This window comes from Mobula birostris, chromosome 1 (genome assembly GCF_030028105.1).
Source record: "Mobula birostris isolate sMobBir1 chromosome 1, sMobBir1.hap1, whole genome shotgun sequence".
Taxonomy (NCBI): Eukaryota; Metazoa; Chordata; class Chondrichthyes; order Myliobatiformes; family Myliobatidae; genus Mobula; species Mobula birostris.
The window spans coordinates 160,506,787-160,530,984 of record NC_092370.1 but is presented as its reverse complement, the minus strand read 5'-3'; the positions used below and the strand labels follow the sequence as shown (position 1 = coordinate 160,530,984).

General features: G+C 46.2%; 1 protein-coding gene across 1 annotated transcript in view; it reads left to right on the top strand.

The window, feature by feature from the left end:
- mapkbp1 (mitogen-activated protein kinase binding protein 1) overlaps positions 1–24,198 on the top strand; it is a 260,224-nt gene that overhangs the window by 220,717 nt on the left and 15,309 nt on the right. Inside the window, exons 20-27 of the mRNA XM_072265081.1 lie at positions 1,581–1,726; positions 3,673–3,737; positions 7,345–7,605; positions 10,923–11,092; positions 12,511–12,656; positions 16,012–16,182; positions 21,802–21,925; positions 22,822–22,999. Of these exons, the coding sequence (XP_072121182.1) occupies positions 1,581–1,726; positions 3,673–3,737; positions 7,345–7,605; positions 10,923–11,092; positions 12,511–12,656; positions 16,012–16,182; positions 21,802–21,925; positions 22,822–22,999 (1,261 nt within the window). The remainder of the gene's footprint in view (positions 1–1,580; positions 1,727–3,672; positions 3,738–7,344; positions 7,606–10,922; positions 11,093–12,510; positions 12,657–16,011; positions 16,183–21,801; positions 21,926–22,821; positions 23,000–24,198) is intronic.

Genomic DNA, 24,198 nt, shown 5'->3' with positions numbered 1-24,198 from the left:
GCAGGCCTTTGTGTGGGTCGATGGGCAGTGCTGTGGTCACCCCACTGCTTCACGCCTCCAGCAACCTGAGCTCAGCTCTTACCTGTGAGGAGTTTGTATGTTTTCCCTGGAAACATGGACTTTCCACAGGTGCTTCCGTCTCCTGTCTCACCCCAGAAATGTGCCAGAGGCACAGGAGATGGCAGATGCTAGAAACCAGAGCAATAAACACTTCCTGTGTATTCGTGTGCCTCCTGATCACCTTGTTCATACTTGTCTTCACCACCAGCCCAGGCAGTACAATCCAGACCCTCTCCATCCTCTGTGTAAAAGAAACCTAGCCCATCTCCCTCCTTTGAGCTTATCCCCACTCACCTTAAATGCACACCCTCTAGTTTTAGACATTGCAACTTTGGGAAAAAGATACCAGTTGTCTATGCTTCTCATAATCTTATGAACTTCTCACAGATCTCCCCTCAAGTTCTACTGCTCTAAAGAAAGCAACCCAATTTTTCCAATGTCTCCTTCTAGGACATACCCTCCAATCCAGGAAACCTCTGATGCGCAGTCTCCACATCCTTCCCATAATGGGGAGACCAGCATTGAATGCAGTACTCCAGCTGCAGCCTCGCTAGAGTTTTATAAAGTTGCAACATAACTTCCCGGCTCTTGAACTCAGTGCTTAACTCTTAACTCACACTGCAAGCTGCCATATGCCAGTGAGCTAGTGTTCATGGGTTCAATGTCCATTTAGGAATTGGATAGCAGAGGGGAAGAAGCTATTCCTGAATCACTGAGTGTGTGCCTTCAGGCTTCTGTATCTCCTACCTGATGGTAACAATGTGAAGAGGGCAAAGAGTTATGGACTGGGACCCCAAGGTCCCTCTGCACATCAGCACTGTTAAGAGTCTTGCCATTAACTGTGTACTGACCTTTTATATTTTGCTGAGTTCCTCCAGCAGGTTGTTTGTTGCTGCGAAGATGTGCTGTCTCCTCCACAAAGGGGCGACCAGCATTGAATGTAATACCCCCAGATACGGCCCAACTTGAGTTTTATAAAGGTGTAGCATAACTTCCCGACTCTCAGGCATTAACCATTGTAGATGCATAGTATTTGTCAATAACAGGAGGAGTAGAACCAGTTGTTTTTGCCTCTCGAAAGTTCTGGGCCTGTAAAGCCAACTAAGACAAGAGAGCTTCTGCACAGGTGACTCCTACCAGGGGTGGTGTCTCTGGATGACAACAATCAGCAGCAGTACAGCCGGCACACGCTTAATATCCAATGCATTTTTAAGCCTTTGTCTACAGAGACTGGGGTATATATATTGTGTGTCACACAAGGAGCTGATATTGTATTGAATTTTGAAGAATAATAATCATTTATTTTTTTTCTGTCACGGTATTATCTTCTCCTATTAACTTTCTCTTATCTCCCTTTATCATTCTTTCACCTCTTCTCTCCCCCTCTCCCCTCTTTGTGCAAACCCCTATTCCCACTTTACATCTACCTTTCCAATCTATCTTTTACACCCCTTCTCTCCATCTCTGTCCCTGCTTGTGGCAGTAAACCTATTCCCTGCCTTTTTTTTGTTCCCCTTCAGAGAAACGTTTGATGTGGCTGCTCAGACAGCCATGTCCTCTGATAGTGAGAAGGAGGCTGAAGAGGACGTAAACGAGGATGAAGAAGGCCAGTGTGAGGGTTCAAGGCCCATTACACCAAAACGAGGCTGCTCAGAGGGACGGAACGGTACGTCCATGCAGATCAGAAAGAAAACACAACCCGTGCACTTCAGCCTGTCCGCCAGCTCTCTGTTTTTGTTGTTAACCATGCCTCGTAGATCAAGCTGTATGTAGCATAGCACAACGCTTTACCATACAGGCGACCCCGGTTCAATTCCCACCACTGCCTGTTAGGAGTTTGCACGTTCTTCCTGTGAGTGCGTGGGTTTCCTCTGGGTGCTCCGATTTCCTCCCACAGTCCAAAGGCGTTCGAGTTGGTTGGTTTAATTGGCCAGTGTAAACTGCCCTGTGATTAGCCTACGGTTAAATGGGGGGTTGTCAGGGGCATGGCTCGAAGGGTCAGAAGGGCCTACTCTGTATTGTATCTCGATAGATAGATAAATAAATAGTGAAGAGCTGTTAATGGGATCTGTCTTTCTGCAAATCCCTTGGTTACTTGTGAAGTATCAGATTAGATTAGACTATAAGGACACTCAATCCTCGTTTATTGTCATTTAGAAATGCATGTATTAAAAAATGATACAACGTTCCTCCAGAATGATATCACAAGAAAATACAGGACAAACCAAGACCAAAACTCACAAAACCACATCATTATAACATATAGTCACAACAGTGCAAAGCAATACCATAATTTGATAAAGAGCAGACCATGGTCATGGCAAAAAAAAATATATGCAGAAGTTCAAAATTCGAAGTAGATTTTATTATCAAAAAACCTAAATGTCACCATATACAACCCTGAGATTCATTTTCTTGCGGGCATACTCAATAAACCTATAGAATAATAACCATAACAGAATCAATGAAAGACCGCCCAACTAGGAGGTTCAACCGGAGTGCAGAAGACAGCAAACTGTGCAAATACAAAAATCAGAAATAGTTATAATTAATAAATAAGCAATAAATATTGAGAACTTAAGATGAAGAGTCCTTGAAAGTGAGTCCAATCATCAGGGGATTAGAACGAGAATCGGGTTTAATATCGTCTGGCATATGTCGTGAAATTTGTTGTTTTGCGGCAGAAGTACAATGCAATTACGGTAATATTTGATGATTCCCACTGGAGCTGCAAGCAAACAGTCGCCCCTTAACAGTGCCCGCTTAACAAGAATCACCATACCATCTCACACCTCACCCAGGAAATGAGGTAGCAATCTAGACCGCCGTTGTATCGCAGTGCAACAATAACATATTGATACACCTCATCATTAAGGCAATGGGAACTGATAGTACTGTGACAGGTAATTGTGGTCAAATATTCATCAGGCTTAGTGTTACAAGAGCAGGGACCAACATCATGGATGAGATGTTTAGTGTCCTGGTGTTACAAATTTGAAACAAAGTGTGTGGTGTGGTTGTTCCTCATGTCCAACATGGCAGCATTAACCATGGCACAGTGTTGGTATGCTGATTGTGTCAAATCAGTAATACTCGGGCACTAAATGCCTTCCTGGTGGTGCTATAAGATAGGTGTCCAACGATGTACCAGTTGTCTACTGTTCAGTGGATGTAACATTGCCCCTTTTGTGGAGCTTGTACCAAGGGTATCCAACACTGTGTCATAGGTAGTGCCCGGCAGCTTGTGTTAACACTGTGCCTTTGGTGCCACTGTACAATAAAGGTCCACATTGCACCATACATGTAGTGTGCAACGGCGTCCAAGACTGCTCGAATGAAATCAGAGACAATGGGAGTCAGCGTTTTATTATTGGTGGGACACATCAGTTGGAATGCCAGTCCACTAAAGTGACCAGGCAGTGTAAGTACACCACCAGCCAGTGAAACTACAATCTCAGTGGGGGTCTTCCACTGAAGTTGTGAACTTCAATATAGCTTTAAATTAATACAGACTGATTGCATGGTAATAATTACCACTTCTGGAAGGTCTAATGTTACCCCTCTCAGAATACGCTTGTGGTCAATGTCTGATGCCCGTCTGTTCAATTCCAGATATCTCTACAGGCAGACATTACACTGGGAGTATGAAGAGTCTGAACCACTGGGACAATGGGAAGGTAAGATTAGATCTGGACGTAAAACACAGCCACGGATTCAAAATTAAAGGAACTGTTACATTCATTGTTTGCACTTTATTCAAATAGTTCTGAAACTGAATTGGCACTTCTTTCGCATCCAGTGAGCAGATATATTTGTTGTGTGTTTCTCTGGGAATGATTTACATACAGTATGTCACCAGGAGGGATGTTAGCATGTTGAGTAGAACTTTTATGTTTCATACATACAGTGTATGTTGAGCAGAGAAAGAGTGCCAGGTGTGGGGGATGGCGTGGATGCAGGCACCCAGCCCCGAGACACCAGACAAGGTCATTTGATTCCAAACTACTGGTTTATTGATCATCACAGAATGTCTCCCTGGTGCTTCCCACTCCCTCCCCTCTCCCTTCCCCTTTTCTCAACCATGACTCCCCTCCCCCTGCCCCCATCCCACTCTCAGTCCACAACAGAGACCCAAATCATGATCAGGTTTATCATCACTCACGTATGTCATGAAATTAGTTTTTTGTTTTATGGCAGCAGTACAGTGGAATGCATAAAATTGCTACAGTACTGTGCAGAAGTCCTGGGCACCCTAACTATATAGATGTGCCTAAGACTTTTGCACAGTACTGTAGGTGCAGCTGGCAGAGATGCTGCCTGCTAGGTTTAATTCTGTCACCAGATGCTGGTCTAAGTTTGCATATTCTCCCTGTTTCCTTTGAGTGCTCTGGCTTGCAAGCCAAAGAAATGCAGGTCGGTGGGTTAATTAGACTCTTAAATTGCCCCTAGTGTGCAGATGAGTGATAGAATCTGAGTGGATGGGAATGTGGGGAGAATAAATTGTCATTAGTGTAAGTGCGTTTGTAATGTCCGACTGAGCAAAAGTATCTGTTTTCCTGTTGTTTGACTCTCTGACTCTAAAACTCTCACAACCTCCTGCCCAAACTTCTTACCCAAGGAGTTGCTGTGATATTTATGAAGGGAGGAGAACGTGGAAAGTGAAAGGCAAGCTTGGCTTAACTGAACGTTGGAAATGTATGATTGCGTTGCAGTGCAAGGAAACTTTCAGCTCATTAATGTGGACTAGAGTGCCCAGGGAGAGTAAACCAGTGGTGTCACTCACTCACTGTTCCTCTGTTGGGTTGTGTCAGTCGTAGGCAATGGGAATACTTGCTACCAAAACTGCAATAAGCGATTTAGAGCTTTATGGCCCAGTTTGTAAATATGTAAGTCATGCATATGGCAAGAGTCTCCAATTATGAACTCAAGTTAAATTCAAGTTTAATTGTCATTCAACTGTATATGAATACAGCCAAAGGAAATAGTGTTACTTCAGGACCAAGGTGCAAAACACAGTACCAACAGTCACACACAGCACACACACATATAACACATATAAAACATCAGTTTAAAAAAAGTCACACAAAAAATATATAGTTTAAGACCCTGAGTGCATAAATGTTGCAGCAGTCTGCAGTGGAACTCAGTACAGCTTGTCTTCTGCCAAGTGAACACTGGGGGGCGGCACTGACTCCAGCTTGGACACTGCTCCACACCACCCCCAGCGCTTTGGTTGAGCCTAGCAACTCCAGTGCTTCTCTCCTGGGTGGCTGTAAACAGGCAACGCTGCCTAGAAACGGGGCCACGCAGCTCCCCTGTCATCCACCAATAAATCAGTGAATTGGATCTGCAGCATTCCACATTAACAATGTCCAACAGGGTCTTGCGATCACAAGAAAAGCGACTAAGGCAATCACTTGTTGTTAAACTGCACACCGCCTTCGCGCACCGACCCCTCCAACACCTTTCTGACGCAATCAGCAACACAATCCACACCAAGTCCTTCCGTTTCAAGAGCTAAGGTATTCAAAAGAATATCTTGGCCCTTGGTTCAGGGGCAATGATTGTTGTTGCTGTTCATTTTTGTGCAAGGGGTAGCATTTCAGTTGAGTTCAGTTTTTGTTTATTGTCATTTAGAAATGCATGCATTAAAAAGTGATACAACGTTCCTCCAGAATGATATCACAAGAAAACACAGGACAAACCAAGACTAAATCTGACAAAACCACATCATTATAACATATAGTTACAACAGTGCAAAGCAATACCATAACTTGATAAAGAGCAGACTAAGGGCATGGTGAAAAAAAGTCTCAAAGTCCTGATAGCCTCATCATCTCACGCAGACGGTAGAAGGGAGAAACTCTCCCTGCCATGAACTTCCAAGCGCCGCAAACTTGCCGATGCAGCACCATTGGAAGCACCCGACTGCAGCGGACTCTGAGTCCGTCCAAAAACTTCGAGCCTCCGACCAGCCCTCCGACACCGAGCACCATCCTCTGCCGAGCGCTTCGACCCCGCCCTGGCCGCCGAGCAGCAAGCAAAGCTAAGGACTCGGGACCTTCTCCTCCGGAGATTCTGGACCACACAGTAGCAGCAGCAGCGAAGCAGGCATTTCAGAAGTTTCACCAGATGTTCCTCTGTGCTCTCACGTCTGTCTCCATCAAATCAGGATTGTGCACGGCACCCTACTTGACAAATAACAGACATCACCACCGGAGTGGCCGCTGCGAGCTGCGTCGCGCTGCCATCTTCCGCCATCCATTTTTGCCATATCCATAGCTTTTGACTTTTTTTTTCCCGAGGCTGAGTTGCTAGCACGACGCCCAACCCAGCACAGATGGAAAGCCTGCAAGGGGCTGGCCGGATTCAAACTCGGTACCATTTGCCTCAAAGTCCAGTGCTAATGCCACTACACCACTGGCCAGCTAATTGGCAGTGATTGGTAGTAGCTTTCTCCACAGTGACCACCCTGAAGCTTTCCACCATGGACAGAACTGAGGGCAGGGGAGAGCCACGCAGCCAGACAAGTAGGGGGGAAGCGACTGCTTGCATCATACCCAGCAGGAGGTGATGAGTGAGAGCACAGGATCTGGGCTGCCCAGATCCGATAGTCTCACTTGTCACTCCCTACTGTTCGACCGACAGTAGCTGGAACAGACGCTGCCAGGCCCTAGCTGTGGCCACAATCAGAGCTCAGCCCCGAGTCCCATTCGCAGTGCTTTGCGGCCGCCTCACCCATGCAGGACCCCTAAACTCTTCCCCCTGACGGGCAGTCCCTCCTCACCGAGCCATGGGAGGTTCACTGTGGGGCAGAGCCAGCAGAAGGCAGTTTCCTTGCACAACCCGTCAGTAAAATATATACAAAAGACCCTTTCAATGCTGATGACATGAGCGCTCTTGTCCCTGAGGATGAATCGGGAGCAACACACACAAAACGCTGGAGGAACTCTGCAGTTCAGGCAGCATCCATGGAGGGGAATAAACGGCCGACGTTTCTAGCCGAGCCCCTTCATCAGGACCAGAATAAGAAGGTGGGGAGGGGAAGGAGTACAAGCAGGCAGGTAATAGGTGAGGGGGAAGGTGGAAGCGGATAGGTGAAAGAGATGAAAAGCTGAAGAAGAAGGAATCTATTAGGAGAGGACAGTGGACCACAGGAGAAAGGGAAGGAATCCTGAGAGCTCTGCAGAGCATCAATGTAATTACTGTGATGGGGGATAGTACCGAGAGTTTTGGTCTCCATTGGTAATGTTAACCTTTGACCCTCTCTCCCCGCCAATACAGACAGAAGACCTGCCAAAGAGACTGGATTCGGACAACAGTCGTGCCCCTCGGCCTCGGGGCCGTTGGTCCCATCGTGTCAATAACCTGGACCTGAGTGTGAAGTCAATGCTGGACCTGCGACACTTGAACTCCTTCTCCTACTCACCCCTGATGGACCCTGTCTCCCAGGCGGAAGCCTCGCCCCTCAGGAGCAGCGTGTGCGGCCTCCCCACTGAGCATGAACGCAGGCTGCGGGTCAGCGTAGAAACGCTGCTGAGTGACGTGAGTGTTTATTGCCTTGGAAGAGTTTCCCACCTGGATGGTTCCTTCACCCTTTCAGGCATGCTTTCCAGGCCACAACTTCTCCCTGCCTTCTTCCATACAAACTCCTTATTAACTTCAGCTCTTATTAATTTTCCAGCACTAATTGATGCAGTTCTGGATTATATGCACAAAAAACATCATGATTTTGGTCACTGTTTTTCAATCTCCCTTTGATCTTCTCTGCACTTAAATGGATCAATTCTAGTCCAATAACTGAAATCTCCCTGTAGTTGATCTTTTCTGCAGAATTTCCAAAGACTGGAAAAGTTCCTAAAGCTTAGATGCAGAGTATGTTAGCTGGACCTAATTAATGATTTACTAAGACTCAGCCCAATTTTCTAGTTAATTCTACTGGTTACAAAGTCAAGGATCCTAAATTGCTAGTGGGGTACAGCATGTAGCCCACAAGCCAGATGTCTGTGTCCACCTGCCAACACTTGCTGCTCCCCTACGCAGCCTTGCCCTGAACAGTTTCTCAAAGCTGCCTCCTGAGCAGTGTGGAAAGCTTTCCTGCTGTGAATGACGGGTCCTGCTGACAGACATTCTGGCAACTTCTAGACAACACACACAGCTTACAACCTAGTGGTAAGAGCACTGAATTTTCCAAATTCAGATAACTCATACCTCCAGTGCTCTCCCCCCCACAGCTAGTAACCTTTGTTCATCCTTGCAATCCCCTCCTGCACCGGATTCCATTGCCCACCAACGCCTTCCTATCTAGATCCACTTATCTTTGGGGCTACCTCCCTTCATATCTGCAATCTCTCCTGCTCTCCCTCTGTGCTGTTGCAGGATCACGACCAGAAACTTTGACATACACCTTTTGCTTCCGTAGATATTTCAAAACCCAAGGAGATATTCCAGTGTTCCCAGGTAACAGAGCACAAAGTCGAGCAGTTAGTCAAAACATGATGATAATGAATCATTATTTTAACAGGTTAAAAATTATCAGCTTTTCCCAAAATTATAATATTAACATACTTAAAAATGCTAGAAAACACTTAAGAGCATTTAACTTTATTTAATTTATTTGTTTAAAAATTGAAGAGGTTCAGAAAAATTTATTCAAAGAAAAGGTAAACCATCTGCTACTTCTTTTCCCCACACTGCCGCTCGCCGTTGAAGTCAGGGGTTGCAGGAACTTAGTGCTCCTTCCACTGGGTTTCACACTGTCGGCATCCCGGTAGAACGATAGCAGCCAGGACACTCGGGAGGTTTAGGACCTCCCTGTTTCGGAGCTTGACCTTGAGAAGGGGCTTGAGTTTGGAGCTCCTGGCGAGATGCTGTTTATAACTGTCTTCTCTATCTTATCTGTACCTTCATAGATCTGCAAGCTTACAGTCCCAAGTGCTTTTGTTGTAGAAATAGTGAGTTATTCTCCACACTAGTTCATATTGCTCATTCTGTTTTCCTATGAAAACATGAGGAAGAAGGTAAAGACTCACACCACCTGGTTCAGGAATAGTTATTACCCCTCAACCATCAGGCTGTAAAACCAGAGGGGGTAACTTCACTTTCCCTACCCTGTGGCCTCACTTTCAAGGACTCTTCACCTCATGATCTCGATATTTATTGCTTACTTATTTTTGTATTTGCACAGTTCGTTGTCGTTTGCACACTGGTTGTTTGTCTGCCCTGATGGGGGCGGTCTTTCATTGATTCTATTATGCTTCTTGCACTTGCTGTGAATGCCCGCAAGAAGTTGAATCTCACGTTTGTACAGTATATGGTGACGTAGATGTACTTTGAACATTGAATTTTTGAACTTTGAAAATCTACTCTTCCATACCTGTCTGCAGCTAGTGCTGCTGCCTCACTACACTAGGATCCCAAGTCCGATCCTGACCTCGGGTGCTGCCAGGGCAGGGCAGACATTTACACGTTCTCGCTGTTGGTTCACAGGGCAGAGACATTTACACGTTCTCCCTGTTGGTTCACAGGGCAGAGACATTTACACGTTCTCCCTGTTGGTTTTCTCCAAGGCAGAGACATTTACACATTCTCCCTGTTGGTTCACAGGGCAGACATTTACACGTTCTCCCTGTTGGTTCACAGGGCAGAGACATTTACACGTTCTCCCTGTTGGTTCACAGGGCAGGCATTTACACGTTCCCCCTGTTGGTTTTCTCCAGGGCAGAGACATTTACACGTTCTCCCTGTTGGTTCACAGGGCAGAGACATTTACACGTTCTCCCTGTTGGTTCACAGGGCAGACATTTACACGTTCTCCCTGTTGGTTCACAGGGCAGACATTTACACGTTCTCCCTGTTGTTTCACAGGGCAGACATTTACATGTTCTCCCTGTTGCTAAGACTTTGTAGGTTTACTCCAAATGTTCTGGTTTCCTCCCACATTCCAAAGGTGTGATGGTAGGTTAATTGGTTCCTTTAAATTTTTCCTAACTGTAGAAAGACTGGGTTTTGATGGGACCGATTGAGAGGGAATAAGTTGCAAGGATAATGGAAAACAAGGAGAGTGGGAATTGGACTGGCTGGATTGTTCTGTTGGGAGTTACAATGGATTTGAGCTGAATGCGCTCCTTCCGTGGCATGGTAATATCTTTATTCTGCCTGTTCTACTGGCTGGTGATATCTGTACTTTAACCATATCTCTGATTTTTGTATTGACTGTGAAATTATCGATGTAAGTTTGTAGATTGTTACTGAAGGCTAACTTTTCTGCTCCTCCCATGCCCAAACCGCAGACCAAATCTGTTAGCAGGCGTTACCATTCATCCACCAGGACCACGTTTGTCTCAGGCAAGGATCGGGAGGTGGGGGGGCGGGGTAGCACAATGTGGGGCCCTTACAGCCACTCTCAACAGCTCCGGTGCCCCCGATGCCTCTCGACTCCCTCTGCTGGCAGGTTTGCCTTCCGTCCGGGCCCCTCATACCAGCATTCTCCACAGACATCGATACGCTCCTTAACTCCAAACAAGCAACCACCCCCCTCTCCAACATCGTCATTCATTGGGTCATCACTGATCTTGCCCTTGAACCCACTTCTGTGAAGTGCCTGCAATTGTGCTCCTTGCGCAGAGGAGCAGCGTGTTTTCCAGCCTTCAGTATCCTTTGGAAAGAACGCACATCCATCGCAAGTTCGTGTTCCTGACCAGGAGTCAAACAGCATGTCTTCCGTCTTCTTATTTTTATAGTAAGAGGTTTCAGTTAAAGAGAACATGTTTTTATTTGTGCTTCCTGGAATGTAGTCTTTAATCCCTGAGGGATCATTAGGAGCATGGAGCCCTAGCCTGTTGCGTTTATCTCTCTGACAGATAGAGGAGCAGGAGTCGACGCACGCACAGAGCTCTTCCTCGGTCAGGCCCAGCAGCATCGCACTGCCATTGGATGAGGTTGGCGATTTCGGCCAGGATCTGGAAACTCCAGAGGTTGAAGAGTGCGTCATATACCCTGTACACACAGAGAGTGTTGCTGAGACTGAGAGGTGAGCGCCCCGTCAGTGTCTGTGGGCAGACCAGGGGTGTAGAAGGTGAGCGCCCCATCAGTGTCCGTGCGCAGCCAGGGGTGTAGAAGCTGGGTGAACCCAGAGCATATTAGGGCATCTTCGTTTGGAGATAAAAGAGTGTTTGTGATGCCTTTGCATCAGGTTGGTCAGTGCTCCAAAGCTAATGTTGGAATTAGACCTCACTTGTAAAGTCAGTGGGCAGTCCTACAGCACATAAACAGGTCCTTCAACTGACTGAATCCAGACCTGCCTTCAGCCATCTATCTATGTTAATTCTATGCTAATCCCATCTTATTCTATGAACAATCACCTCAACTACACCGCTTCCTATCTTGTCACTTGCAAGGATGCCATTCTCTTCTGCTCCTCTACCCTTGCACACCTGTTCTCATGAAGAGGCTTGCTAATCCAAGACATCTGAATTGTCATCATTTTTTTAAAAGCAGGGTCTCCCTACCACCGCTCTGCAATCAATGCAGCCCTCGACCACATCTCTCCTACTTCCTGCACATCGGCCCTCAGCCCTTTCCCCCTCCTCCTCCCCCTCCCCCTCCACAGATAGGGTTCCCCTTGTCCTCACCTAGCACTCCATCAGTTTCCTCACCCAAATTATCATTCTCTGAAACTTCCACCTTTTCCAATGGGATCCCACCACCAGACATATCTTCCCTTACTCTTCCCTTCCCTCTCCTTTTCCCCAGAGGTCACTCTCTCCCTAACCCCCTGATCCCACTGACCCAACCCCAGGGTCCCTGAACATCCTCATGCTCTCTAAACATGGGGCCCTAAACTCATCGGAGATTGCCTGCCTGGTGTCAGTGGTCGCCTAACCAGGACTTCTGATATGAACCAGCTGCTCATACGACCATCCACCACCTAGTCCCCGTGGCTTCATGTGACCCTGATCGGGGGGCTAAGCAGGTGCTACACCTTGCCCAAGGATGACCTGCAGGCTATCGGAGGGAAGGAGGGCCTCCCACCTCCTTTGGTGGAAACGCTTGTCCACCCTGTCACCCAGGTAGGGGTCCATGGTATAAAAAGGATTGGGGACCCATGCATTTGAGCATTCCTAAAATCAATTTGAGGATGGATTATTGGAAGACTATGAGTAGTAGACTCTAGGAACATCAGTGTAAAGAGTGTCTTCACTGCATAGACCATGGTGGTTGAAGACAATGCCTCACTCCCATCTCTTAGGGATGGGTAATAAATAAAGGTCTTACTAGTGATATCCTCGTGCTGTAGGTCACTTCCAAACAGTTCCTTTCCACTGGGGATGTATTACACTGCTAACTTGCAATATATACATTAATTCTTTGTATCCTTGCCTTCTTGACGTGTGTTTAATTTGAGCCGGGTCTCGCAATATTAATGCTTGCCATTTCTCTCTCTGCCAGTGAGTACCAGGTGAAGGAGCTGCAGAAGGGGATGCAGGAGAAGGATTACTGCAGCCACGGCCTGGTGGAGAAGCACAGTCCGGACAGTGCCTGTTCCGTGGATTATTCCAGCGGCCACTTCTCCAGCCCGGAACATCCACATGAAGGTGAGAGCCCAGCAGGCACTTTCAATCTGTGCTCATTACTACCACTGAGAGAGTGGACGTTTTGCTTTTTCCCTGTAAATCTCTGGTTATATTTGAACGTTATCAAGCGTAAGAGTCTGTCCATGGCTTTCCTGTCCTTATGACCTTCCCATCCTCATAAACCTCCATCTTTCATCTTATGAACTTCCAATCCTCATAAACCTTCATCTTTCATCCTTATGTCATACATTCATAGAATATAGATCACAGAACAGGCTCATAGCCCCAGCCCATCCAAGCCATACAGGGTGCCCATCTAAGCTAGTCCCATTGCCCAAATCCCTCTAAAACTTTTCCTATCCATGTATTTTTTCTAATTTGTTTTAAAATGTCATTATAATACCTGCCTCAAATACCTTCTCTGGCAGCTCGTTCCATGTATGCACCATGCTCTGTATGAAGTTGCCCTGTAAATCTTTCCCCTCTGTCATAACCCATGTTTTTGGTTCCCTTTCTCTGGGAAAGAGTCTGCATGCATATACCCTGTCTATAACCTTCATTGTACAGCTCTAGAAGATCAACAGTTCCACTTAATATCAGAGAATGTGTACAATATACAACCTGAAATTCTTGCTCTCTGCAGACACCTTTGAAACAGAAGAAAAATAAACCCCCAAGAATGAATGACAGAACAAAGATGTAAAAACCCCAAAGCGCCCTTGCCCCCCCCACGCCCAAACGGCAGCAGCAAGCAGCATCAACTCCCCGCACTTGCTCTAGCATGAAGCATCAGTGTTGCCATCACCCACCATGGCAGCAACAGCAAAGCCCCCAGAAAGAGGCCATGGTCTATAGTCCGTCAAAAACTAACTGTTCACTCCAACAATGTTGACATCCACCAGTACTCTCTCTCTCTCTCACTATCAAGGGAGAGACAGATACTGCTCCGCACAGTGACGGAGTCGCTATTTCAATGTTACAGTCAGTCTGAAGTGTTGCTTTTTATTTCAAGTTCCCCAACTTGACAATCAGCAAACTGAGTACAGAGCCCTCCGACAGCCACTCTCGCTGTCTTCAATATTCCAGCTCCTGCTACACCTCAGTACACAACACCGGTGAAAATCCATGTCCACAGGGCTGCGCAGGCCCCACAGTCAGCCTCTGTGCCAAGGAATAAAGGGCTGATGGCAGGGTTAAGGGTGTAGAGGAACAAAGGTCCTGTATATCGAGGCTCACGTCCATGCATTCCTCAAAGGTGCAGTGCATGTCAATAGGGTGGTTAGGAAGGCGCATGTCGTGTTGCAACTGGTTTGTGCTCCCGGTGTGGCCTCCTGCATATCGATGACACCCGATGTAGACTGGGAGACGGCTTCACCAAGCACCTTTGCTCCAACCGCCAGAGAAAGCAGAATCACCCAGTGGCCACCCATTTCAGTTCCACTTCCCATTCCCATGCCAACAGGTCAGTCCATGGCCTCTACTGCCACGATGAAGCCACACTCAGGTAGAGGAGCCACACCTTATATTCCATCTGGGTAGCCTCCAACCTGATGGCATGAACATCGATTTCTCAAACTTTCGGTAATGCCCCCCCACTCCTTCACCATTCCCCATTCCCATTTCCCTCTCTCACTTAATCTCCTCACTTGCCCATCACCTCCCTCTAGTGCTCCTCCCCTTCCCTTTCTTTCCTCTCCTATCGGATTCCACCTTCTCCAACCCTTTATCTCTTCACCAATCAACTTCCAAGCTCTTCACTTCACCCCCTCCTCCTCCCCCTCCCCCTCCCCCTCCCCCTCCCAGTTTCACCTGTCACCTTGAACTTCTTCCTCCCCTCCATCCACCTCCTTATTCTGACTTCTTCCCTTCCTTTCTAGTCCTGATGAAGGGTCTGGGCCGGAAATGTTGACTGTGTACTCTTTTCCATTGATGCTGCCTGGCCTGCTGAGTTCCTCCAGCATTTTGTGTGTGTTGCATTGGCCTTCATTAGTAGAGGGATTAAGTTAATGTAGCAACCCTGCAGCATTAAAACTCTGGTTAGACTACATTTGGGGTATCGCTCATTTCTGGTCACCTCATTATAGGAAGGATGTAGAAACTTTACAGAGGGTGCAGAGGAGATTTACCAGGATGCTGCCTTGTCTTATGAGGATAGGGCGAGCGAGCTAGGACTTTTCCCTTTGGATAGAAGGGAGGTGAGAGATGACTTACTAGATGTGTACAAACAGCAAGGGGCATGGACAGAGTGGAGAGCCGGAGACTTTTCCCAAGGCAGAGTCAGCTGATAGAAGAAGGCGTCCTTGGACTCACTTTACACCGCACGCTGTCGGAGCAGTGCTGCCAGGATAACCAAGGACACGACCCACCCAGCCAACACACTTTTCATCCCTCTTCCCTCCGGGAGAAGGCTCAGGAGCTTGAAGACTCGTACGGCCAGATTTGGGAACAGCTTCTTTCCAACTGTGATAAGACTGCTGAACGGAACCTGACCCGGATCTGGGCCGTACCCTCCAAATATCCGGACCTGCCTCTCGGTTTTTTTGCACTACCTTACTTTCCATTTTTCTATTTTCTATTTATGATTTATAATTTAAATTTTTAATATTTACTAATTTTAATATTTTTAATATTTAATATTTGTAATCAGGGGAGTGGGAAGCGCAGAATCAAATATCGCTGTGATGATTGTACGTTCTAGTATCAATTGTTTGGCGACAATAAAGTATAAAGTATAACCCTGAGGTGATTGGAGGATTGAGTAGGGGGAGGGATGCTAGAGGTAGGTTTTATACAGAGTGGTGGGTGCATGAAACGCATTGGTGGGAGAGGCAGATACATTCGGGACATTTAAGAGACTCCTGGATGAACGAGAAATGGTAGGTTATGTGAAGGGAAGAGCTAGTTTGGTTTTAGGGTAGGTTAAAAGTTCGCTACGGCATTGTGAGCTGGAGGACCTCGACTGTGCTGTACTGTTCTATGTTCTGAAATTCTAGCCAGCCCGGTGTCTCCCTGTAACTCAGGCCTTTGGGTTCTGGCAGTGTTCTCATAAATCGGCTTTCTACCCTTTCGAGTTTAGTGCCATCATTCCTTCAGCAAGGTAACCAAAACTGTACACGGTAATCCAAGTGTAGCCTCAGCAACATCTTGTCCCACTCCAGCACTGTTCTTTAACTTCTTAACAGTGCTCCCTGATAACATACCAATATTCCTTGTGTGTTAGTGCAGTGGCTGGTTCAGAGCCTCCCCCAGTAACGCCCACTGAACATCTGCACTTCACGCTAGTAGAATGCCGTGCGTGTCGAAACTTCTGCCACAAGGCAGAAGAGTGCCAGTGACGAGGTCCGGGTAAAAGTGCTCCTTTGTGTTAATGCGATAGATTCCGAATGCACAGAGCCTCTGAGTGTGGATGGGATCTCCTCCGACATGGAAGAGGAAGAGGATGAGCTCAGCAGGAGCTTCCCACGGGAGACAGTTGTGCCGAGAACCCCGGATCAGGAAAAGTTCCTGAAACAGCATTTTGGGACCTTGGCGGATGAGGGTGTTGGAGGTAAGAATGTCTCTGCTTTGAAGAGGGAGGGAATGCATTTATGACAGATCTTCATTGCACTTTGTAATTTTTCAGGACTTTATCTCCTTCAGCAATGCATTGAGAGTGTCAGCCTAGATCTTGTGCTCAAATCTGTGGAGGGACAAACCCACATCCTTCTAACTGAGAGTCCAGAGCTCTTTATCGCTGAGGCACAGCTAGTTCTACTGTCCTGACTGACTACAGGCTTGTAGCCAATCTGCACGCTGTACAGACCAGCTGAGTGTCTTTATTTGCTGGACAGGTGCTCTCAACACTTTGACCCACTTCTCCTTCCAGTGCTGTCCAGGGCTGCAGACTTAGCCCTTGACCACTAAGTAGGAGTGGCTTAGAGGGCTTGTCTACTGAGTCCTTATGGGTGGAGCTGACAAACAGGAAAGGTATGGCCACATTAGTGCGATTGTATTACAGACCACCCAATAGTCAACGAGACTTGGAAGAGCAAATCTGCAGAGAGATAGCAGGCAACTGCAGGAAACATAAAGTTGTGGTGGTAGGGGATTTTAATTTTCCATATATTGATTGGGACTCCCATACTGTTAGGGGTCTAGATGGTTTAGAGTTTGTAAAATGTGTTCAGGAAAGTTTTCTAAATCAATATATAGAGGGACCAACTAGAGGGGATGCAATATTGGATCTCCTGTTAGGAAACAAGTTAGGACAAGTGACAGAAGTCTGTGTAGGGGAGCACTTTGGTTCCAGTGATCATAACACCATTAGTTTCAATTTGATCATGGACAAGGATAGATCTGGTCCTGGGGTTGAGGTTCTGAACTGGAAGAAGGCCAAATTTGAAGAAATGAGAAAGGATCTAAAAAGCGTGGATTGGGACAGGTTGTTCTCTGGCAAGGATGTGATCGGTAGGTGGGAGGCCTTCAAAGGAGAAATTTTGAGAGTGCAGAATTTGTATGTTCCTGTCAGGATTAAAGGCAAAGTGAATAGGAATAAGGAACCTTGGTTCTCAAGGGATATTGCAACTCTGATAAAGAAGAAGAGGGAGTTGTATGAAGTATATAGGAAGCAGGGAGTAAATAAGGTGCTTGAGGAGTATAAGAAGTGCAAGAAAATACTTAAGAAAGAAATCAGGAGGGCAAAAAGAAGACATGAGGTTGCCTTGGCAGTCAAAGTGAAGGATAATCCAAAGAGCTTTTACAAGTATATTAAGAGCAAAAGGATTGTAAGGGATAAAATTGGTCCTCTTGAAGATCAGAGTGGTCGGCTTTGTGCGGAACCAAAGGAAATGGGGGAGATCTTAAATAGGTTTTTTGCGTCTGTATTTACTAAGGAAGGTGGCATGAAATCTATGGAATTAAGGGAAACAAGTAGTGAGATCATGGAAACTGTACAGATTGAAAAGGAGGAGGTGCTTGCTGTCTTGAGGAAAATTAAAGTGGATAAATCCCCGGGACCTGACAGGTGTTCCCTCGGACCTTGAAGGAGACTAGTGTTGAAATTGCGGGGACCCTGGCAGAAATAGTTAAAATGTCGCTGTCTACGGGTGAAGTGCCGGAGGATTGGAGAGTAGCCCATGTTGTTCCGTTGTTTAAAAAAGGATTGAAAAGTAATCCGGGAAATTATAGGCCGGTGAGTTTAACGTCAGTAGTAGGTAAGTTATTAGAGGGAGTACTAAGAGACAGAATCTACAAGCATTTGGATAGACAGGGGCTTATTAGGGAGAGTCAACATGGCTTTGTGCGTGGTAGGTCATGTTTGACCAATCTGTTGGAGTTTTTCGAGGAGGTTACCAGGAAAGTGGATGAAGGGAAGGCAGTGGATATTGTCTACATGGACTTCAGTAAGGCTTTTCACAAGGTCCCGCATGGGAGTTTAGTTAGGAAAATTCAGTCGCTAGGTTTACATGGAGAGGTGGTAAATTGGATTAGACATTGGCTCGATGGAAGAAGCCAGAGAGTGGTGGTAGAGAATTGCTTCTCTGAGTGGAGGCCTGTGACTAGTGGTGTGCCACAGGGATCAGTGCTGGGTCCATTGTTATTTGTCATCTATATCAATGATCTGGATGATAATGTGGTAAATTGGATCAGCAAGTTTGCTGATGATACAAAGATTGGAGGTGTAGTAGGCAGTGAGGAAGGTTTTCAGAGCCTGCAGAGGGACTTGGACCAGCTGGAAAAATGGGCTGAAAAATGGCAGATGGAGTTTAATACTGACAAGTGTGAGGTATTGCACGTTGGAAGGACAAACCAAGGTAGAACATACAGGGTTAATGGTAAGGCACTGAGGAGTACAGTGGAACAGAGGGATCTGGGAATACAGATACAAAATTCCCTAAAAGTGTCGTCACAGGTAGATAGGGTCGTAAAGAGAGCTTTTGGTACATTGGCCTTTATTAATCGAAGTATTGAGTATAAGAGCTGGAATGTTATGATGAGGTTGTATAAGGCATTGGTGAGGCCGAATTTGGAGTATTGTGTTCAGTTTTGGTCACCAAATTACAGGAAGGATATAAGTAAGGTTGAAAGAGTGCAGAGAAGGTTTACAAGGTTGTTGCCAGGACTTGAGAAACTCAGTTACAGAGAAAGGTTGAATAGATTAGGGCTTTATTCCCTGGAGCGTAGAAGAATGAGGGGAGATTTGATAGAGGTATATAAAATTATGATGGGTATAGATAGAGTGAATGCAAGCAGGCTTTTTCCACTGAGGCAAGGGGAGAAAAAAACCAGAGGACATGGGTTAAGGGTGAGGGGGGAAAAGTTTAAAGGGAACATTGGGGGGGCTTCTTCACACAGAGAGTGGTGGGAGTATGGAATGAGCTGCCAGACGAGGTGGTAAATGCGGGTTCTTTTTTAATATTTAAGAATAAATTGGACAGATACATGGATGGGAGGTGTATGGAGGGATATGGTCCGTGTGCAGGTCAGTGGGACTAGGCAGAAAATGGTTCGGCACAGCCAAGAAGGGCCCAAAGGGCCTGTTTCTGTGCTGTAGTTTCTATGATTTCTATGGTACACTGATTGGATTTGACTGTGGCTGAGGACAATGGGGAAATAAGCTGCCTACCTTCCTACATCACTGGCCGCTGGCAGTGTGCTTAATGATTGCCTGAAAGGTCTCAGTCCAACCCTTCACAGTCAGACGGCCCCCAGGTTGCCCTACCGGAGCCCACTGGACAACAATTTTTTTCAAAGGCTTTGCTTCCTCAGAAATTTTTTTGTTTATCAGAATCCTTTATTATCGCCAAGTATGTGGACACATACAGGGAATTTGATGCCGGTTTCCCTGAGCTCTCGCTGTACAGAATCAAAAAGCAAACAAAACAATAGTGCAAATAATCGTGAACTATATACAATGAGGTATACCTGTGTATGGACAGGTGGACTTGGTTTATAATAGACTAAAATTCAAGTGTTCATAAGACTGATGGCATACGGAAAGAATCTGTTCTTGTACCTATTTGTCCTGGCATACAGTGATCTAAAGCATCTACCAGAAGGAAGGAGTTGGAACAGGTGATGTCCAGGGTGTGATGGGTCTACAATGATGCTGCTTGCTCGCTTCCTGACTCTAGATGTGTATAAGTCCTGGATCGAGGGCAGCTTCACACCAATAATCCTTTCCGCAGCCCTGACGGTTCTTTGGAGTCTGTTCTTGTCTTGTTTGGTAGCTGATCCAAACCAGACAGTGATGGACGAACAGAGAACAGACTGAATCATTCCTGAATAGAATTGAATCAGCAGCTCCTGAGGCAGGTTGTACTTCCTGAGTTGACGTAGGAAATACAACCTCTGCTGAGCCTTTTTGATCAGAGTGCCCACGTTGGGTGTCCACTTCAGGTCCTGGGAGATTGTGACACCCAGAAACCTGAAGGTCTCCACAGCAGACACAATACTGTTGAGTATAGTGAGTGGGGGGAGTATTGGGGGGCTCCTCCTGAAGTCCACTGTCATCTCCACAGTCTTGAGCGTACTTAGCTCCAGATTGTTCTGACCACACCAGAGGTCCTCTTGAAGATAGACTCTTTATGATAGACCTCTTGAAGCCGAACACAGATATAATTTCAGACCTCTTGTATCACATAGGAATTTGGAGAAATGAGAAATTAACTTTTATTGAATATAATGCATTTAATTGTATAACAGTGCTGACACCTTGCAATAGTTCAACTAAGCTAAAAATGTTTTGTTGATGATTTTCATTTGTACTCGGTGTCACTTCAGTCTCCAACAATAATCATCCAGCATTGATGGATTCCAGTTGCCCTGATACCGTTTCTCCATGACCACAATGTCCTGTGAAACCTTCCACCATGCTCGTCACTGACAGCGCCAAGAGTTGCAGGGAGGAAGTCTAAATGGGAATGCAGAAAATAAATCCTTAGTGACATGCTGCACTTCATGGTTTCAACTTACAGTGGACTTGAATTATGAATTGAAATAACAAATATAGGGATTTTTTTTGTGGTGTTTGATAGGGAAATTGCACGGTGGGTTTTGTGACCAGCAGCCAAACATCCAAAAATATTCAGGAAGCAAGATCTTTATTGTCCAGTGTAATGACACCTGGGCAAGGAGCGCAAAAGGCACAGGACTGAGTGTAGCTTTTGGGAGAGGAGGGTAGGTGACTACTGAACTCTGCCGTTGGTTAGCATTGTCCACTTCAGCAGAGAGCTTCAAGGAGGATGGACCTAGAGTCTCCACGTCATGTGGTGTATCAGGCCCCGTGGGTTATGACTCTGTCCCTGACTCGGAAGCTGCAGACACAGGAGCACAGTAATCTAGTTGATCCTTTAGTCCGGCCATAGGGTTCATACGTTCGTTATGTGCTGTGCTGAATGACGTGGGCGATGGCGATCTTTCTATGACTATGATTGTTCTTGGCAAATTTTTCTTTAGAAGTGGTTAGCCATTGCCTTCATCTGGGCAGTGTCTTTACAAGATGGGTGACCTCATCCCATTATCAACACTCCTCAGGGATTGTCTGCCTGGAGTCAGTGGTCGCATAACCAGGACTTGTGATCTGCACCAGCTGCTCATACGACCATCTCATGGCTTCATGTGATCCTGATTGGGGGGCTAAGCAAGTGCCACACTTTGCCCAAGGGTGGCCTGCAGACTAGCAGAGGGAAGGAGAGCTCCACACTTCCTTTGGTGGAAGTGTATCTGTACCCTGGCACCCACCGGTCACAGAGGGGCGCTGCAGATCTCTCAGTTGGTTGGAATGTTTAAGCAGAGACTTTGCTGCCATCACAAGTGGATGTACAAGATCCCAGGACACTGTCCTGAAGAAGCACAGGGTGATCTCTATCGTAGTCTGGCCAACATTCATCCCCCAATGAATATCACTAAGAACGGATTGTCTCATCATTTTGATGCAGCTGTCTGCAGGAGCCATGTGTGGAATTGGACCCTGTATTTCCTACACTAATGTCTATACTTCGGACATTATTTTTTGTACATAAAATACTTCGTAAGTTATAGAAGGGATATGTTAGATGTTATTGTATTTGCATGCAGGAGTTTCTGTTTGTCTGTCCTGTGCCATCTGAGATTGGTACATGAACCTACTCCGTGTTTCCCTCAACACTGGTCACCCTTTCTTTTAAAAACGTCTGTTGTGTTGCAGTGAAAGCTGACCACTGGCTGGAAAAGCCAAAGTCACTGTCGATGGGAGACACTGAGGAGCTGCTAAACCCTCGACTGAGCATTTCTGCGAGATTCCTCTCTCGATCGTTAACTTCGAGTTTCAGGTCAGTGGGGGAAAATTGTCATGTAGGATGTGTAATTAATTCAGGAGTTGAATCATCCAGGGAGTGTGTGCTGCTACAAAAGGGTGCCTGACACATTATGGTCGGGATTCAGAAGACTACAACCAGCAGACCAATATACTGTATGTGATGTAGGATTTCACTCTCCATAACCAGGTGTCCCACACTGTGGCTCCCTCTAAACGAACTTCCACTACAGTGCCCCGTAACTGAAGGTCCAGCACTCCAGTGTGCCAGACTCACGTCTCCAACGCTGTACTGCAGGGCTACCCTGCCACATAGACAAAGTCCAAAACGCAGTAACTGAGTTTCTGGGACGTTATTGTGGAGCCCCAGAGCCCGTTATGACAGGCCAGCACCAATAAAGGCTCCAGCCCACCCTCAGCACCAGTTCAACATTGAATACTTGGGCTACAGTCTCTGAATGTGTGGCTGTGTGACTGCTGGTTGCTTTTCAGTACTCAACACGCGTGTGTAACTCAGCTCCTATTAAAAGAAGCCAAATGCTTTCCTCTTAAATTAGTAAAACCTCAGAACTGAACTTCCAGGCCCTCTGACTGGCAGTCCATTGACCTACTGAAACACCCAACAAAAAAAAAAACAAGGTGCTTTCCATAACTGAGTGAGACTGTATCACTCTCACCTCTAAACCATGACGTGGTCCACTTAAAAATCCAACCCTGCATGTGGAGTTTGGAAAACAATCCAACTAAGGCTTTATATCGTTTGCCTTGGAGATAATTACCAGAAGCTGGGAAACAGATCAATGAATTTGCCAAAGATGATCAGTAAGGCTCTCTTTTCCTCTTTTAATTGTGAGATTCCCCAAATGCTATTTCACTACATAGTTACACTGTTGACATTTTTTGTGTTATTAGGAACTCGCCAACTCATACCTCCAAGCTCTTGCAGAATGGAGAGGTCGGACCCATTCAGTTGACAGTTCCTACCTCAGAGCCGGAAGGGAAGGAGGTCTTCACGGTGAAGAGAGGGAGCAGCAGGCATGAGCTTCAGAGGCCAGAGGAAGCAGTAAAATACCAGAAACACCCTGATGAAGTAAGTACTGAATTACAGTGACCTCTTCTTAACCGCTGGCTTTACTTGTATTTAAATCACCACTTCTGATTCTGCTGTGGTCAAGTCTCTGGAGAACACATAGAGGAGCTTCAACTGAATAGTCAGGGATAAAGGATTTCATTGACATAAAGTCGTCCAGCAGATAGGGGCTGCTTGGGAACGATCCATTACCAGTGCTGAAACTAATGCTGGGTTTCAGGTTGAGTAAATAAGGAGAAACCTATCAATGGCAGGGAGCATGGTAACGGGAATATTTAAGATAAGTACCAAAGCAACCGGGGGTAGATGAGAAAGTAATTGTTCAACTTGGTGAGTAGTTGTGGTCTTCCATTCACCACCTGAAAGATTTAGTCATCATCATCATCATCATCATGTGACATGATGAATGACGTAGATGACCGTGGTGACCACGATTGTTTTTGGCAAATTTCTCTACAGAAGTGGTTTGCCATTGCCGCCTTCTGGGCAGTGCCTTTACAAGACAGGTGACCCCCGCCGTTATCAAGACTCTTCAGAGATTGTCTGCCTGCCGTCAGTGGTTGCATAACCGGGACTTGTGATATGCACCAGCTGCTCATACGACCATCCGCCACCTGCTCTCGCGGCTTCACGTGACCCTGATCTGGGGTAGGGGTCTAAGCAGGTGCTACACCTTGCCCAAGGGTGATCTGCACACTGGCAGAGGGAAGGAGCACCTTACACGTCCTTTGGTAGAGACAGATCTCCACCCTGCCACCCAGAAATATTTAGTAGAGACTTTTAAAGGCTAATTGGATGAATATTTAAAAGTTGTAGAAAGATTACAGTTCAATGGGGAAAGAGCAGGATCAAATGAACAGCTATTCAAAAGAACCAGCATGGGCATGAGAGACCAAATAACCTTGAATATATTGTTTTCTTAAGTGAAATTCGTCGTGTTTAATTGACCTGATAAACTACTAATGTGGGAGGTTGTTTATAGAAGACAACAGAAGCAATGTGCTTATAGACAAATGATTGCAGGCAAAATGAAAACTTTCACATTCATGACCCTTGCAGCACTGAGTCCCAGCAGTTTATAATATCACACAGCTTGGGAGGGATTGGCCAGTCAGTCCGTCAGAGACTTTATGGAAACATGTTTGTGTTTATCTTTGAGCACCTCTGCTAAGATATTACCTTGTCTTCTGTCTTTACCT